General features: G+C 43.1%; 1 protein-coding gene across 1 annotated transcript in view; it reads right to left on the bottom strand.

Moving 5' to 3' along the window:
* LOC126471545 (osmotic avoidance abnormal protein 3) overlaps positions 1-19198 on the bottom strand; it is a 379608-nt gene that overhangs the window by 208858 nt on the left and 151552 nt on the right. Inside the window, exons 5-6 of the mRNA XM_050099771.1 lie at positions 11322-11567; positions 11095-11234 (exon numbers count right to left, since the gene is read on the bottom strand). Coding sequence (XP_049955728.1) covers positions 11095-11234; positions 11322-11567 — 386 coding nt within the window. The remainder of the gene's footprint in view (positions 1-11094; positions 11235-11321; positions 11568-19198) is intronic.

Raw genomic sequence — 19198 nt, 5'->3', positions numbered from 1 at the left:
ACGACATTAATACCAGTGTATATGCAGCACCGCAGATGATGAAGAAATTGAAAGAATGTGTGATGAGATAAAGGAAATTATTTACTTAGTTAAGAGAGAGGCAAATTTAATTGTTATGAAGGCTATAAGTCGATAGAATGGAAAGGAAGAAAAAATGGTTCAAATGGCTCTGAGCACTATGGGACTTAACATCTTAGGTCATCAGTCCCCTAGAACTTAGAACTACTTAAACCTAACTAACCTAAGGACATCACACACATCCATGCCCGAGACAGGATTCGAACCTGCGACCGTAGCGGTCGCGCGGTTCCAGACTGAAGCGCCTAGAACCGCGGAAAGGAAGAGAATGAAAATTAATAGGAGTGTATGGACTGTCGGAAAGGAATGAAAGAGGAAGCCGCCAGTTTGAGGTATGGATCTTGGTCCGGAAACGACGAAGTCGAACGTCATAAGTGAAAATCGTTCTGATGCCTCTGACAGTAGAACTCTTCTGCTGCAGTCTCTTTGCTTTCCATATTTTGAGAGGAGGTAGTATGGACCAAAACCAGAAATAATTGTTTGGTAAACATGGGCTCTAAAATGCATACCTTAAGAGCTATGAGCAGTTGTTCAGTAAAAGAGATGGGTTTCATAAAAGCAAATGTGTACAGGTATACTGTTTAATTATTTGTAAAACCCTCCGCTATTTGAGTCTTCGCAATCGACTTTACCACGTGAGGAATCAACGAGGTCAATGTTGAAAGTGGATGTACCTTAGGTAGATGAGGTCGCTAGCCGTGTGAGATGGCATCATCATACATGTGGAGCAAGGTCAACCACAAGCGCAGCAGCTGTTTAAGCCCCAAGATAGCAGCCTAAGCACACTCGATGTCTTCTAGCGAGAGTTCAGTGTGATGTTCAGAAATTATTGTGTTTTTGTGATGTATCTGAATGAGGAAGGATGACCAGGGAAGTTGAATATGTATACGACATATCTGTGTTAATATCACAGACAATGCAGATTCGCATCAACAGTGTTACCCAACATCATCCACAAAATTCGCTAAGCAGAACATTTGATGAGCAGAAGACAATATAGGTGGAAAATACTAGACATTTCATTGAGCACTATGTCCGAGGGAACGTTATTTCGTGCTAACAGTTTGATACGGATTCCAAGCGACACTCAGTGGAGCTCACTGGCTCCCTCATGTCAAAATATCGTGGATCAAGACAATGCTGATCACGTTTTCCGACAGTAACGCAATGATCCATCGAGAATCAGTTCTGAGGGTCAAATCATTAACGCCTTCTTTAATGACAGAGGGTTAGAACCATTGTTACAACGCACGCGGCGTGCTCTATCATAGCCATCAAGGACTGGAAAGTGTAGTTTAATGCATAACGCCCGGTTGTAAACTCTGATTCGTGTGCGCAACTGTTTAGCTAAGCGCTGCGTAACTGTTCTCGAATATCTCTCCGGATTTGCCCCTCAAGATATTTTTTATTCCCTTATCTCAAAGAATTCCTGTTGCAGAAGGCCACGATTTATTCTATGAGTCCAGGAAGCTAAACAGCTCGAAATCAAGAGGAGTCTTCGGCCACATGGCGCTCATTTAGGTTGTCTGTAGTCGAAACGGTGGGTAGCCACCACTAGTTCCACACCCCGTCTCGGGATGTAATACAATTAGCACAAAATTATTTTGAATTTAACAACAAAATCTATGCCCAAGTAGATGGAGTAGGCATGAGTAATAGTGCAGCAGGCACATTAGCCGATATTTTCCTAAATTCTCTGGAAGAGATATTCTTTAACTCAGATTGACCTACTCTCAACCAAATCGTATATTATTTTAGGCATGTAGGTGATACCGTCACGTTGGTAGATGTCAGTCACACAGATATCGAAAATATCCACCAAAAACTCAACCAACTGCACCCTAATTTTTGGATTGTTTGGGGGAAGAGACCAAACAGCGAGCCCGCATCTCGTGGTCGTGCGGTAGCGTTCTCGCTTCCCACGCCCGGGTTCCCGGGTTCGATTCCCGGCGGGGTCAGGGATTTTCTCTGCCTCGTGATGGCTGGGTGTTGTGTGCTGTCCTTAGGTTAGTTAGGTTTAAGTAGTTCTAAGTTCTAGGGGACTTATGACCACAGCAGTTGAGTCCCATAGTGCTCAGAGCCATTTGAACCAAACAGCGAGGTCATCGGTCTCATCGGATTAGGGAAGGACGGGGAAGGAAGTCGGCCGTGCCCTTTCAAAGGAACCATCCCGGCATTTGCCTGGAGCGATTTAGGGAAATCACGAAAAACCTAAATCAGGATGGCCGGACGCGGGATTGAACCGTCGTCCTCCCGAATGCGAGTCCAGCTGCACCCTAAAATTAAATTTACTATGGAAACTGAGAAAGACAATACCATTAACTATCTAAAACTCACAATTGGCAAAAACAATAATCGTCATACATTTGATATTTATCGCTCTCTCTAGCGTGTTCTTTGTATCTCACGTTAAAACTTCTTCATGTTTGGCCTATGTAAAAACTATTTCAGCTGCCACATGTGATTTTATAAATGCCTGGGTTATCATATTTTGATGTTCTAGAGGTGGCGGAACGTTATTATAAATGCCAATTTCTGTCACCAAATGGTTCATGAACTAGCATTTTTCCATTCAGTGATTAATAGATTAAATAACCTCCCATTAGAAAAGACAGATTTCAAAAATAACTTAACACACTTCGTTATATAGCCTACACAAACGATTTTGACCCCAACATAATCACAAAATTATATTACATGTGGAAAACAGCAAAGCAGAACACAATACATAGAGAGACATGCCTAACTCGAGAAACATCAGCGACACAGAAAATAAGATACGTACCAGCAGTCTACCTTGGTAGAATCTACAACAGAATTAATGCACTTTTTAAAGCCACAAATATTCAACTAGCCTTTCGAACCAATAACAACCTTTCAATAAAATTACGTTCCGCCACCACTATAATGTCGACATATTATAACCCAGGCATTTATAAAACCACATGTGGCAGCTGTAATAGCTTTTACATTGGCCAAACAGGAAGAAATTTTAACGTGAGATATAAAGAACACGCAAGAGAGAACGAATATAATCAATCGAACTTCTTTCTACATCTGAAAAATCAAAATCACACTGCTGATACGATCGAAAATGCACTACAGATTCTGCACAGAATACCAAAAGGTTTTGGAATGAACATTCTTGAGGAATTAGAAATTTATACGTACACGATAAAATACCCACAAGAAATATTAAAGTACTACCTTAAAAACTTTATTGAACTTTTAGAACACGAAAATGGATAAATCGGAAGTAACATATGAAACAACCAAAGACAATCGTAACAAATTTTAAGAAATAAAATAATATCGCTGTTCATCTGCACAATCGTTGTAAACATACTGCGTCGTAAGAGTGGAACTGTCAAACTGCTGTCACGTTCAACATCTTGACATCATTTACGATCTTATTAAAGCACTGACAGTTACAAAATAGTCCACTAACGGCGCAATATGGACGTCACATCAGTCTAGACGTGAGTACAAGACACCTACTTTAACATGAATGACATTGGCATCCATACGTGTTCTCACCAAAATTGTAATTGCAGGTACTTGAAAATGGCAATTAAGCCGAAATAGTCTGTCGTAAATAAAGATTACTTATTATAAGCAGCTATTTGGTGTATATACTCTAATAATCATGTCGTTATCAGACATACGTTACACTGCTGGCCCTAAACGATGAAAAATTGTAGAACAGAAAAATGATCCTGTTGAAGGATCGGATCCTCCGAAGAGGATCACTTCCAGCAACCTGACAGCAATGGGAACTGTGATCCCCAGAGTTTAACGAGTTACTACAGAGGAGCTTACTGATATCTTACCTCTACAGCACATACGTGTTGCTGCCAGTGTAAGCCCGTTACCATCATACCAGACAACATGAAGGGTGAATGTTACGCCAATTCCCCATGGGCTTAGTCGTGGTCCCAAAGGGACCTTGGATCCTAACAACACTGACGCCTCTGACTAGTGCTCCACTATTTACCCATAGTATTTCTAATTCTCATAATGAATTACCTTTTATAAAGGAGTAAAATGCAAGACCGTGAGTGATATGCTAATAATCAACATATGCAGTAGCCAGCCGCATTCCAAATTATTGTGTCTTAGGAAGACAATGAATGACTTTCCCACAACCACTGTTAGAATATTTTTATTCAACTGACCATTTCCAAGATCTTAGATCTCATTCTCTAATGTTTTCTTCAACATTTTGTCGTATAGCCTCATCACAGTGATACACTGCGTTACTTTGAGTCTAATTTTTAGCTGTATGGCCAATTACCTACGACTAATCTGAGAATGAGGTTTAGAATCTCGATACTGCTTATGAGAATAAAAATATTCCAGTAGAAGCTATGGACTTCATTGACTTCCTGAATTATTTCAAGCGTGGACTCAAGCAGGTATCGTCAAGATGAACAAAATCTTATTTTTCTTTACCTTGCAGAATGCCATCATACTACAAGCATACACAAAAATCAAAAGTTGAGCCACTGAAGAGTTATATAGCTCTTAACTGACCAGTATTCTTCATGGAAAATACTTAAGGTCATATGCTGGTCAGAAAAGTTTGAATGCATGCATTCACATTTTATGGCTCATGACATGTCACATGCATCAGCCAGTTCAAAAGTCTGTAACCTGTAAGTAATATACATCATGGAATACGAAGTCTCTAACCTGTAATTAACATTGGAACCTTATATCTTTCAAATGGCATGACAGTTGTAGATGGTTTTGAAAAATACATGACACAGAGCTGTATTTTATTCATTTATTGTTACTACCACTTTCGGTCATAAGCCATCATCTTGGTATCTGTATCAACGCAAAGAAAGAAACCAACTACAGAAACAATAAAAAACACACATCGTAGTACGCTACAGACACCAAGATGATGGTTTATGACGAAATCGGTAGTGATAGGAAATAAATACAATACAGCTGTGTGTCATGCGTTTTTCAAAACATATTACGTTTTTGATAGCCGCATGAAGAAAATGTTTGATCTTTTACCCAGCACAGGACAACAGGTGGTCTTTCTGTATCAACGTACTACGATCTGTATTTTTTGTTGTTTCCGTAGCTGTAGATGTCTTTGCTAAAGAGAGTACTCGGTGTAAATGTAAGAACGTCCTTCTACTCGGATTAGTGCAGAGTGTCTAAGTCTCAAAATAAACAACCGCATTTGGCGTCGCTATAATTATCTCCCAACGTGTGTGTAACGAGCGCCAGAAATGAGAATCACCGAGAGTGGGCTGTGAGAAAGTTTAAACATGTACTTTTGTTCTCTAAACATCCACATTTGTTGAATAAAATAGTCAATACCAATCACATAAGCACATAAGCAGCCCAACGATATCTTGGGAATTTAGACATACATAATTTTTAATGTTTCTCAGAGCGATTTATACTCTTTTGCGCTAAAAAACTAATACAATTTATTTAGAGATGTTGGTGGAGGGTGGTGCTCCCTTAATAGTTTAAAGAATACAAATGAGAATGCCAGAAAAATATTCAAATTCAGTAATTGCGGAAACCAGAGAAGACAATATTTCATTCTCATGTTCTTCAAATTACTATTTCACATTCCTGCTCTACGAGTATGGTCGTTAACTACATAGAAGATGCAGTTCTCTTCTGGGAACTGTTCCTTCTCAATTGAATGAAAATGATCACCTAGAATGGTTTCATAGACCTTAACAGCAGTCTGCCGGCCGCGGTGGTCTCGCGGTTCTAGGCGCTCAGTCCGGAACCGCGCGACTGCTACGGTCGCAGGTTCGAATCCTGGTTCAAATGGTTCAAATGGCTCTGAGCACTATGGGACTTAACATCTGTGGTCATCAGTCCCCTAGAACTTAGAACTACTTAAACCTAACTAACCTAAGGACATCACACACATCCATGCCCGAGGCAGGATTCGAACCTGCGACCGCAGCAGTCGCGCGGTTCCGGACTGAGCGCCTGAACCGCTAGACCGGCTCGAATCCTGCCTCGGGCATGGGTGTGTGTGATGTCCTTAGGTTAGTTAGGTTTAAGTAGTTCTAAGTTATAGGGGACTGATGACCACAGATGTTAAGTGCCATAGTGGGAGGAGGAGGATATTAGTGTTTAACGTCCCGTCGACAACGAGGTCATTAGAGACGGAGCGCAAGCTCGGGTGAGGGAAGGATGGGGAAGGAAATCGGCCGTGCCCTTTCAAAGGAACCATCCCTGCATTTGCCTGAAGCGATTTAGGGAAACCACGGAAAACCTAAATCAGGATGGCCGGAGACGGGACTGAACCGTCGTCCTCCGGAATGCGAGTCCAGTGTGCTAACCACTGCGCCACCTCGCTCGGTAAGTGCCATAGTGCTCAGAGCCATTTTTTAACAGCAGTCTGCTTTTTAGTGCGATCGTAGGACCAACATCAATCTACAATATGATCACTCATAACATTACACAAACTCCGCAGCTGAAAGAAAAGTCTGGACTGTACGTATCTCCTGGCGTTCTTCATATGTCAGAAGGAAAATAAAGGAAGATAGGTATTTAACGTCCCATTGATGAGGTGGTCATCAGAGACGTTGCACAACTTCGGGCTGGGTGTGAGGGGAGCGTTTCTCAAATAAATCACGCTGGCGTTTGGCCCCAAAACGTAAATCTGGATGGTCAGATGGAGATTTCTGTACGTAAATACATCGTATTGTTTACATTCACTGGATTACAACAGGTATGGGAACACCGTCACTCAGTTTACGTCCCACTGTTCCTTCCCACTGAGACGTAAACAAATCTTATTTCAGGTAACACTCCTCTTTAATGTCCTCCTGTCTCAACCTATACGCTTAGTTTTAATTCCAATATTGTGCCAGCAGAAGGTTTTTTCCCCCTGAGCTCTGTAGACTTTCGTTACACTAGATACAGTGTATCTAGATGTTGTTGTTATGGTTGTTGTTACTGCTGTTGCTGTCGTCCTCAGTCCGAAAACTGGTTTGATGTCTCCATTCTAGTATATCTTGTGGAAGTCTCTTCATTTCTGTATAACTACGACAATCAACATCCATTTGATTGTGCTTATTGTAATCAAGCTATGGTCGCCCTCTACAATTTTTGTCACTTTCACTTCCCTCCATTACCAGACCAAATAGTCCTCTTTCTTTTCTTTCCAGCTCGATTCAGTACCTCTTCATTGGTTATCCTATCTTTATCTTTAACATTCAGCATTCTTCTGAAACATATTTCAAAAGGTTCTGTTCTCTTCCTGTCTGTCTGACAGAATCAAAATATCATTGGCAAATCTTAACGTTTTCATTTCTTTTCGTTCGCCTTCAATTGCCATTATTAAACTTTCCTTAGCTTCCTTTACTGCTTGTGTTCGAAACACTTCCAGAAGTGATGTAGCCCAAGGGGAAAAGCCACTGTGTTACGAGTAAGCGAGAAAATAGATTCCAAAACCGATGCGTTGATGTCAGGGTGCTAACATTTTTGTTTCCGCCAAAGATTCTACACATGATACACGCATCGTTTCAACTCCACCTCCAGCGGTTTCAAATGTACAGATCAGTTGGCTGATCAGATTAGAAGCAACAAGATCGTAGAACTTCATAGCTAGCTTTTCAATTTCCCTCTGTAACTCAAATAAACTTACAGTTATAAGAGTTAAGTAAATAACGGAGATTCCATGGTCTCACCACCGCGGCTGAACGCCGTGCAGTATATTTTTTTTTTCAGTCGCACCACAAAAACTCATAAATTACATTGAAGCTGTGTTTTCTAGGCAATATACATAATGAAGAAAAGAAGTTGCTGTTTATTTACTGACTGACTAGTTTCGCGCTTTGCCCCTTTCCACAAGCCACTTATTACAGAGACAAAATGTGTTATAACTGTATGTGCGCAACGTGTATAATAAAGGTATCAGTGATAAAATTGTTGAGACGGTAACTACTTACGTATTTGTATTTAGGATATGATTGATGTGGACAGTTCTATTTATGTCCTCAAATTTAAATGCGTGTCATATCTGTGTTAAAAGATGTCACAGATGTAGTTGCAGCTGATAGTATTGTATTAATGTGTATGAATGATATATATTTTTTTCCTTAAGTGCGGTACCTTCATTATCCAGTCTGATGTGATCCACGTGACAACGATATTTTACACGCAATGGAGAATTTGTTCTTAGTGGATTACTCTGAGTGTGTATATAAGACGTAATAATAAAATTCTTTGCATCAACATCTGTCAAAATTACGATACCACCTACTATAAATAAGCCGGCGTGACACACAGTGTAATCCAATAAGAACAAATTCTCCATCGTGTGTCAAAGATCGTTATCACTTGAATCACATCAAGGCGGATAATAAAGGTACCAGAATTAAGAAAAAGTATATATTATGCCTATACATTGACATAAAACTGTGAAATGTAACTACATCTGTGACATCTTTTAAAGCAGGTATGATATATACACTCCTGGAAATTGAAATAAGAACACCGTGAATTCATTGTCCCAGGAAGGGGAAACTTTATTGACACATTCCTGGGGTCAGATACATCACATGATCACACTGACAGAACCACAGGCACATAGACACAGGCAACAGAGCATGCACAATGTCGGCACTAGTACAGTGTATATCCACCTCTCGCAGCAATGCAGGCTGCTATTCTCCCATGGAGACGATCGTAGAGATGCTGGATGTAGTCCTGTGGAACGGCTTGCCATGCCATTTCCACCTGGCGCCTCAGTTGGACCAGCGTTCGTGCTGGACGTGCAGACCGCGTGAGACGACGCTTCATCCAGTCCCAAACATGCTCAATGGGGGACAGATCCGGAGATCTTGCTGGCCAGGGTAGTTGACTTACACCTTCTAGAGCACGTTGGGTGGCACGGGATACATGCGGACATGCATTGTCCTGTTGGAACAGCAAGTTCCCTTGCCGGTCTAGGAATGGTAGAACGATGGGTTCGATGACGGTTTGGATGTACCGTGCACTATTCAGTGTCCCCTCGACGATCACCAGTGGTGTACGGCCAGTGTAGGAGATCGCTCCCCACACCATGATGCCGGGTGTTGGCCCTGTGTGCCTCGGTCGTATCCAGTCCTGATTGTGGTGCTCACCTGCACGGCGCCAAACATGCATACGACCATCATTGGCACCAAGGCAGAAGCGACTCTCATCGCTGAAGACGACACGTCTCCATTCGTCCCTCCATTCACGCCTGTCGCGACACCACTGGAGGCGGGCTGCACGATGTTGGGGCGTGAGCGGAAGACGGCCTAGCGGTGTGCGGGACCGTAGCCCAGCTTCATGGAGACGGTTGCGAATGGTCCTCGCCGATACCCCAGGAGCAACAGTGTCCCTAATTTGTTGGGAAGTGGCGGTGCGGTCCCCTACGGCACTGCGTAGGATCCTACGGTCTTGGCGTGCATCCGTGCGTCGCTGCGGTCCGGTCCCAGGTCGACGGGCACGTGCACCTTCCGCCGACCACTGGCGACAACATCGATGTACTGTGGAGACCTCACGCCCCACGTGTTGAGCAATTCGGCGGTACGTCCACCCGGCCTCCCGCATGCCCACTGTACGCCCTCGCTCAAAGTCCGTCAACTGCACATACGGTTCACGTCCACGCTGTCGCGGCATGCTACCAGTGTTAAAGACTGCGATGGAGCTCCGTATGCCACGGCAAACTGGCTGACACTGACGGCGGCGGTGCACAAATGCTGCGCAGCTAGCGCCATTCGACGGCCAACACCGCGGTTCCTGGTGTGTCCGCTGTGCCGTGCGTGTGATCATTGCTTGTACAGCCCTCTCGCAGTGTCCGGAGCAAGTATGGTGGGTCTGACACACCGGTGTCAATGTGTTCTTTTTTCCATTTCCAGGAGTGTATTTAAGTGCGATGACATAAACAAAACTGTAGACACCTACCATATCCTAAATACAAATACATAAGTGCTTAAAATAATTGTATCACTGATTCTTTTATTATCCACAGTCTACACATACACTCATAACAAATTTTGTTCTCTGTAATAGGCGGCTCGTGAAAATGAGCGAGGCCCGAAACTAGTCAGCCAGTAAATAAACAGCAGTTTTGGTGTTATAATGTCTTTGCTTCAACGTCTGAGAGGTGCGAGACGCAACGTACTGGAAACTATCATAGATATAATACAATGTTTGGAATAAAGGAGAACTATTAGCGATTATTCTAGACATAGAAGTAACAGGTTTCGTATCCTGAAAAATCATTTCTCAAGATAGCATTACAATGATTTCCAACAGAGAAAGGAGCACCTGACAACACCTATCAAGAGTTTTGTTATTATCTAAAATCATTACGACACTTGGCTTCAGGGAAATAGAAAACGTAAGTTTTTAAACTTTTAGTGCTACTCTGGAAATCTTCGAAGTCACAAGTGCATAAGACTACGCACATTGAACAGATGAACATGTTTAAAACATTTAAGCTACGGCAGCGGACCCAACAGTTGTGACTCAGTATACTGTTGCTAATATCAGCTGGCCACTTTGTCTTAGGGGCAGTAAACGGCAGTTAGTTCTAGGTGACGATCGGATTTCAACCAGCACAAAACCTGCAATCAAATAACTTAAGCAACGCATGAAGGTTGCTTCGGTATGTCACATCGCACGTAGCCTCATAGATGAAAATTCTTTATATGATGTGGTGACAGCAAGCAACAAAGTAATTTTTAGAAATTTTCATAATGAAATTTGCCACACTGAAGTAATGGCTACTTCTCATATATTTTAACATTCAAAATCATTTTCAGTTTCTCTCAGAGATATGATAATTACCTTTGAACTATAAAACCGATTGAAAAAGACGTGATCATAGACGTCGTATGTTCCATCGCCTGAGATTATTAACAAACGTTAACGTTGCTTACGTTAAAGTGACTCTGTTGTATAAAAAGATGTATTAATCGAAAAACTGATTGCATGTAATCATAAAGTCTTAGCAACTGCTCTTCACCAGAGAGAAACCTCGCTTACTTGGAGTAATCTCGTAAGCTTGGAGTCCCGGTACGGAATATGCGTTGACTTTCCATCGACTAATGCTGATATCACATGACCAAGAGCTGTTAGCGAGAGATTAATTTTGATTGCTTCTTTAAGTCGGTCTCCAGCAGCCCCTTAAACAGATAACAGCGCATGGATGGAATATGAGTTAAATATAAAATCACCACAGAAATAGCTAATAAAACTTGTTGCTGGCTCACCTGTTTTTGATTGTCTTTCACTTCCAGCTAAATCGACCAGATTTAACTTTCCTTTCCGCACTTTGTTGACAGGGAGGTCACATTCCAATGCACTCACTGGCATCATTTCCAACTGGATACTAAATATGGAATGCGATCGCGACGAATCGGCGTTCATGAGCGTAGCGCCCGTGGCGCGGTTCTTCCAGCCCCTCGCCATCAGCTGCTCGCTCTCAGAAACGCTCTGAACAGGATGCAACGACAGATCTGCAAGTTCAAAACCTTACGATATGTTAACAGTTCTACTTATTTAGTTACAGAAGTAGCCAATATTAACAGTAACCTCAGACATATTCCAGATGATGCTGTTATCTATAATGAAGAATTATCTGAAAAAAGTTGAACAAATATCCGGTCAGATGTTGTCAAAATTTAAAAGTGTTGCAAAAACAGCAACTTGTTTTAAATGTTAATAAATGAGAAATTATGCACTCAACAAAGCGCAAAAACATAGTATTATACAGGGTGTTACAAAAAGGTACGGCCAAACTTTCAGGAAACATTCCTCACACACAAATAAAGAAAAGATGCTATGTGGACATGTGTCCGGAAACGCTTAATTTCCATGTTAGAGCTCATTTTAGTTTCGTCAGTATGTACTGTACTTCCTCGATTCACCGCCAGTTGGCCCAATTGAAGGAAGGTAAAGTTGACTTCAGTGCTTGTGTTGACATGCGACTCATTGCTCTACAGTACTAGCATCAAGCACATCAGCACGTAGCATCAACTGGTTAGTGTTCATCACGAACGTGGTTTTGCAGTCAGTGCAATGTTTACAAATGCGGAGTTGGCAGATGCCCATTTGATGTATGGATTAGCACGGAGCAATAGCCGTGGCGCGATACGTTTGTATCGAGACAGATTTCCAGAACGAAGGTGTCCTGACAGGAAGACGTTCGAAGCAATTGATCGGCGTCTTAGGGAGCAGGGAAAATTCCAGCCTATGACTCGCGACTGGGGAAGACCTACAACGACGAGGACACCTGCAATGGACGAGGCAATTCTTCGTGCAGTTGACGATAACCCTAATGTCAGCGTCAGAGAAGTTGCTGCTGTACAAGGAAACGTTGACCACGTCACTGTATGGAGAGTGCTACGGTTGATCGAGTTGTTTCCGTATCATGTACAGCGTGTGCAGGCACTATCAGCAGCTGATTGGCCTCCACGGGTACACTTCTGCGAATGGTTCATCCAACAGTGTGTCAATCCTCATTTCAGTGCAAATGTTCTCTTTACGGATGAGGCTTCATTCCAACGTGATAAAATTGTAAATTTTTACAATCAACATGTGTGGGCTGACGAGAATCCGCACGCAATTGTGCAATAACGTCATCAACACAGATTTTCTGTGAACGTTTGGGCAGGCATTGTTGGTGATGTCTTGATTGGGCCCCATGTTCTTCCACCTACGCTCAATGGAGCACGTTATCATGATTTCATACGGGATACTCTACCTGTGCTGCTAGAACATGCGCCTTTACATGTACGACACAACATGTGGTTCATGCACGATGGAGCTCCTGCACATTTCAGTCGAAGTGTTCGTACGCTTCTCAACAACAGATTCGGTGACCGATGGATTGGTAGAGGCGGACCAATTCCGTGGCCTCCACGCTCTCCTGACCTCAACCCTCTTGACTTTCATTTATGAGGGCATTTGAAAGCTCTTGTCAACGCAACCCCGGTACCAAATGTAGAGACTCTTCGTGCTCGTATTGTGGACGGCTGTGATACAGTACGCCATTCTCCAGGGCTGCACCAGCGCATCAGGGATTCCATGCGACGGAGGGTGGATGCATGTATCCTCACTAATGGAGGACATTTTGAACATTTCCTGTAACAGTGTTTGAAGTCACGCTGGTACGTTCTGTTGCTGTGTGTTTCCATTCCATGATTAATGTGATTTGAAGAGAAGTAATAAAATGAGCTCTAACATGGAAATTAAGCGTTTCCGGACACATGTCCACATAACATATTTTATTTCTTTGTGTGTGAGGAATGTTTCCTGAAAGTTTGGCCGTACCTTTTTGTAACACCCTGTATAACTACAATGTCAATGAGTCACAATTGAAATAAGTCAACGCATACAAACAGGTGGGTGTAACAATTTGTAGGGATATAAAATGGAATAATCACATAGGTTCATTCGTAGGTAAAACAGGTGGCAGACTTTGAGTGATTGGTAGGAAATTCGGTGACACACACAACATCTAGTCTGTATTCAAGCTCTATCCATGCTCGGTGCAACATATCCGCATCAACTGTGGCAATGACACCAACGATTCGGTTCCTCAAATCATATATATGGTTGAAAGGCGTTTGGTAGATTCTGTCCTTAACATTCCGCCACAGAAAGAAGTCCATTGGCGTAACGTAAGGCGACCTAGGAGGCCAGGGAACTGGATCGCCCCTGCCAAGCCAGCGATCTGGAAACACCTCGTCTAAAACATTTCGCACAGTCTGAGCTTAACACGGTGCACGGTCGCTCTAGGGATATGCAGCTCCTGTGACTCCCTCTGAACAGACCTGTGTGGTGGACGTTGAAACGCCAACCGTATCCGTTCTGTGCCGGCTTCTGTTGTTCCAAGTCGTCCAGTATGAAACTTCACATCAAGGCTTCCTGTACCACCTGCATGTCGACGTCCGCGATGGTGGTTACTTCCTGTACGTGTTTGGAAGTTCCTCTGAACCTGCGTGCCCAATTTAGTCTGAAAAAGCCATACTACACACTGAGCCTTTTCTTGAACCGTTGTCATTGTGCTTTACTCACAACAACCGGGACCGCACACAAACATAACTTTGTGACTTTCTCACGTAAGCCAAACATGGTGTGAATATCCTAATTAGTTTGGGTGCTATAACGCATTGAAGTTGTAGCGTACATTTTGAGGCATTCTTTGTTTGTGACGTACGGTATTAATATGAGCTTCTTTAAGTGTCCGCGTGGGTAAATTTTTTGCCCCAAAATTCCAGGTTTATACATTGAAATGAAAGGTACATTCAAATCGGTTAAGGATCATCAGGTCGGAAAGCTAAATAAGCGGATCTGGCAGATTATCGGTTAGAGTATGTAGACAGAGACAAAAGGCGCAGTTCCGAGGTAGGTCGTAAAGTTTTCTGGAATGGCGACAGATACGGCCGATCATCGGCACGCCGTAACAAACTCCATGGAGCGCACCAGCGTGACGCTGAACTGTTCGGTAAACAGACAATGCTAATCGTTTGTTCACACCTGCTGCAAGCACTGGCGCAGTATCCGCATACGTAACGCCAAACATAAGTCTCAGGATAGCTGAAAATCCGTCGATACTCAAACCTCAACCTTGACATGCAATTATAATTGTTTCCGTAATGAAACCCCCTCAGTAACGAAAATCAATGAATAGACGTCCTTGCTAGTTTCCGTCGATAGAAGCCCACAAAGGTGGCACCGACATCTAAAATAGCTTAACTATTGTCCTGTGATTTGCTGACTACCTCAAAGCAGCGGAATATTAATTCTCCGGCATTCATTATCAGTGTGACATTACAGTACACGGATGACACTAATAAAGGAACTTATGCTGTTAGTCGCCGCGCGGGGTAGCCACGCGGTCTGTTGCGCCTTGCCACGGTTCGCGCGGCTCCCCCCGTCGGAGGTTGGAGTCCTCCCTCGGGCATGGGTGTTGTCCTTAGCGCAAGTTAAAGTTAGATTAAGTAGTGTGTAAGCCTAGGGACGATGACCACAGTAGTTTGGCCCCATAGAAACTTACCACAAAATTTCCAAAAATTTATTCAGCTAGTCCATTCCTCTTGCGATTCACGACGTCGCAAATATTATTTTCCTCAGGTCACACGAAATTGTGTTGTAATTTTTTTTTATTATAATCAACGGTGCATATGATATATTTTTAAAAATTCTACATGAGTGTGAACCCCGACCAAGTGAATTTAATCAGTGTCGTATTTGCGGCTTTCTTGGATACTGGATTACGCGTAGCAATCGCCAGAAGAGGGCATACACATTCGTATACCTAGTGCATCTGTAGCATATGTTCTGTCTGTATGCCGTGTAGCGTTTTCTGTTGTTAGGAATAAGTACGGAACAATAGGAAGATAGAGCGTGAAATCTGCTGTCGAAATTCAGCCTATTCCTTGGAGATAAGGTATGGCCATCCAACTTTAAGTTTTCTGTGATTTCCCTAAAACGATTAAGGGGAATACCGCTATGGCTCCTTTGAAAAGGACACGGCTGATTTCCTTCCTCATCCTTGTCCAGTCCGAACTTGTGTTCCGCCTCTAATTACCCCCACGTCAACGGAACGATAAACCCTTATCTCTCTTCTTTCCTTTCTCCTACTGATTGAAGGCATGTGACAATTTTAATTGCCGGTCGGTGTGGCCGAGCGGTTCGAGGCGCTTGAGTCTGGAACCGCGCGACCGCTAAGGTCGTAGGTTCGAATCCTGCCTCGGGCATGGATGTCTGTGATGTCCTTAGGTTAGTTAGGTTTAAGTAGCTCTAAGTTCTAGGTGACTGATGACCTCAGATGTGAAGTCCCATAGTGCTCAGAGCCATTTGAACCATTTTTGAACAGTTTTAATTGTGATCCCTCCGTCGGATAGTAATGTTAAGTTCTGCTGACCCCTTGGCTCTATCCAACGGAATAGGCAACGTGTCGGCATCAGGTTTCATCCGCTCGCCCCGTGTCATCACCAACAGTACAAACAAGACTCTACATGCCAAAAGCAAACATCAGAGGCACATTAAAGACTCAACACTCACGCTTAGCAAAGGAAAGGGGAACAATGTGAGCCAATAAAGAATAGCATTTCGATTTCAGTGCCTCTACCGTTAGCGTATATTTCAGCCCCCAATATCATACCAAAGTTACTAATTCATTTAAGAGAGAAAGAGAATGAGAAACTACATTACCCTGGGAAATTAACCACATGCCACCTCCCCACTCTTCATGTTACTGTTCAGCAATGAGGACGGGAAACATAAGGTAATTTGGGGATCAAGATCGCATCGACGATGAGATCATTAAAAACGGAGTAAATGATTGGATGAAGAAGGATGGGAAAGGAAAGCGGCAGCAAACTTTTCACGGGAACCATCCCAGAATTTCAAATAACTTCCGGGAATTCAGCCAGGTAACACTTTCAGCGGCCGCCTATATTTCGGTGGGAGAACACCCCGCCATTTTTAAGGCAAACTGCAACGGACAGGCGGCGTACATGCAAATTTAAAACCTCGGTTCTCGGACTGAAGCAGGAGAGATAACACACGCACTGAACACTAGTGGCACCAAAGATTACCAAAGTCAGAACTATCGATAGTGAGACTACGAATTCGTAGGTGAGGTAGCACTGACTCTGTCTCTCTGTTTTTTGACAGGGGAGAGAGCCGGATTCCAAACAGAGTTTAAACAGAAACCTCCATCCCTGTTAACGAGATTGCTCGCTACTTTAATCTCAACTGCCTCCTTAATAACACTGCCCCAATAGCTGGACGTGCATCCCAATATCTGGACGTGCATGCCAATATCTCGGTGTTATTATATAACATGGGGTGACCAGTATCTAAGCAATGTTCGGCAATAGCAGATCTACTTGGCTGCTGTAATCGTGTGTGCCGTTTATGCTCAGTACATCGGTCCTCCACGGTCCTGATAGTTTTACCAATATATGCCATGCCGCAGCTACAAGGAATACGATATACACCCGCCTTACGCAGACCAAGATCATCCTTAACAGAACTCAAAAGCGCTCTAATTTTAGATGGAGGTCGGAAAACACATTTCACATCGTATTTCCGTAAAATACGACCGATCTTGTTGGAAGTGTTTCCTACGTAAGGCAAAAAGGCAGTATACTGGATACTGGTCACCCCATGTTATACAATAACACCGAGATATTGGCATGCACGTCCAGCTACTGGGACAGTGTTATTAAGGAGGCAGTTGAGATTAAAGTAGCGAGCAACCTCGTTAACAGGGATGGAGGTTTCTGTTTAAACTCTGTTTGGAATCCGGCTCTCTCCCTTGTCAAAAAACAGGACAGAGTCAATGCTACCTCACCTACGAATTCGTAGTCTCACTATCGATAGTTCTGACTTTGGTCATCTTTGGTGGCACTAGTGTTCAGTGTGTGTGTTATCTTTCGTGCTTCAGTCCGAGAACCGAGGTTTTAAATTTGCATGTACGCCGCCTGTCCGTTGCAGTTTGCCTTGAAAATGGCGGGGTGTTCTCCCGCCGAAATATCGGCTGTCGCTGAAAGTGTTACCTGGCTGAATTCGCGGAAGTTATTTCAAAGTTGTATACGCCAGGAGAAACTCAGGTCTCACATCCCGGAATTCGCCTTAGTATGAGGCCGTGCTGGAAAGTAATGCTTCTGAATTTTTTAATGGGAAAACTTTTAAGGCTTTTTAAATAAAACAAACATTATTAACATTGTGCATGTTTATCCTTCATATCTATTATTTGCAGCCCTCTCCCGCTAGAGGTCTCTGAATTGTGGCGGTGTGTAACGTAATTATGTCGGTGCTTGAGAAACAGCGCGCTGAAGTCGAGTTCGTCCACGCATTGAGCACCCTTTCCTTCAGCATGACAGTGTCAGAGCACACACGAGCGCTGCGACATCTGCAACAGTCCGACGACTTGGGTTCACTGACACCGATCAACCCACATACGGTCTCGACTTGGCTCCATCCGGTCTTCATCTGTTGCCAAAACTTAAAGAACACCTTCGAGGACTTCACTTTGATAGAGATAAAAAAATGAAATGTCGTGTGGCTAGGGCCTCCCGTAGGGTAGACCGTTCACCTGGTGCAGGTCTTTCGAGTTGACGCCACTTCGGCGACCTGCGCGTCGGTGAGGATGAAATGATGATGATTTGGACAACACAAAGCCCAGTCCCTGAGCGGAGAAAATCTCCGACCCTGCCGGGAATCGAACCCGGGCCCTTAGGATTGACAGTCTGTCACGCTGACCACTTATTTTTTTTTATGTCAGGGGGCAGAGTGGGCAGGGGTCGTACTTGGAGGCCTGGCAGGGGTCGTACTTGGAGGCCTGGCCACGGTGTCCCCGTCTCCTGACAGGATAAGGGAGAGGCAGCAGGAAGGAAACATTGATATTGTAATTTTTTTTAGTAACAATAATATTTTATTTATTCATTTAATTTTAATGTCCCAAAAGAAAAATCATATATAAAAAGAAGGGAAATAAATATAGGGCCGAAGTGACATACCACTCAGCTACCGGGGGCGGACACTTTGATAGAGATGAAGAGGTGCAAGCAGAGACGAGGTTGTGTTTCCGTCGACAAAGTCAAACATTCTACAGTGACAGTATCAACAAACTGTCCTCTCGTTGGGAGAAATGTTTTCGTCGCCAGGCTGACTATGTTGAGATATAAATATGTAGAGATGAAGAATAAAGATGTAGAATGTGAATAAATTTTGTTTTATTTAAAAGGATCTTTAAGAATATTTACTTAAAAATTCGGAGGCATTACTTTTCAGCACGTCCTCGTATATTTTGAGACAGTGTAAATATGGGTGGATGGCACTAGCGTTAAGGATTCTTATGCGTTTTGCACATTTAGGAAAACAAAACTAAAAACTCAGAACTAGACATAAGCTAGCCCTCATCGATGTCCATTCTATGGCGTCCTATGGATCACTTTAGTAGGATTTAGAGCTCGGAGCATTTAACTATGTAGGAAATAAATGTTGCAGTAACTGTGATCGAAGCTCGATATCTTGACTTCCCACACAATTTTCTGAGACCAGAAATGAGTTGACTTGAAAATGGTTGTTGCCATAACTACACCTCTCGTTTTTGTATCTGCTTTGACGG

Source organism: Schistocerca serialis, chromosome 3 (genome assembly GCF_023864345.2).
Source record: "Schistocerca serialis cubense isolate TAMUIC-IGC-003099 chromosome 3, iqSchSeri2.2, whole genome shotgun sequence".
In the NCBI taxonomy this organism is placed as follows: domain Eukaryota; kingdom Metazoa; phylum Arthropoda; class Insecta; order Orthoptera; family Acrididae; genus Schistocerca; species Schistocerca serialis.
The sequence above is the reverse complement of the archived record's forward strand: the minus strand, read 5'-3'. Positions and strand labels throughout refer to the sequence as shown.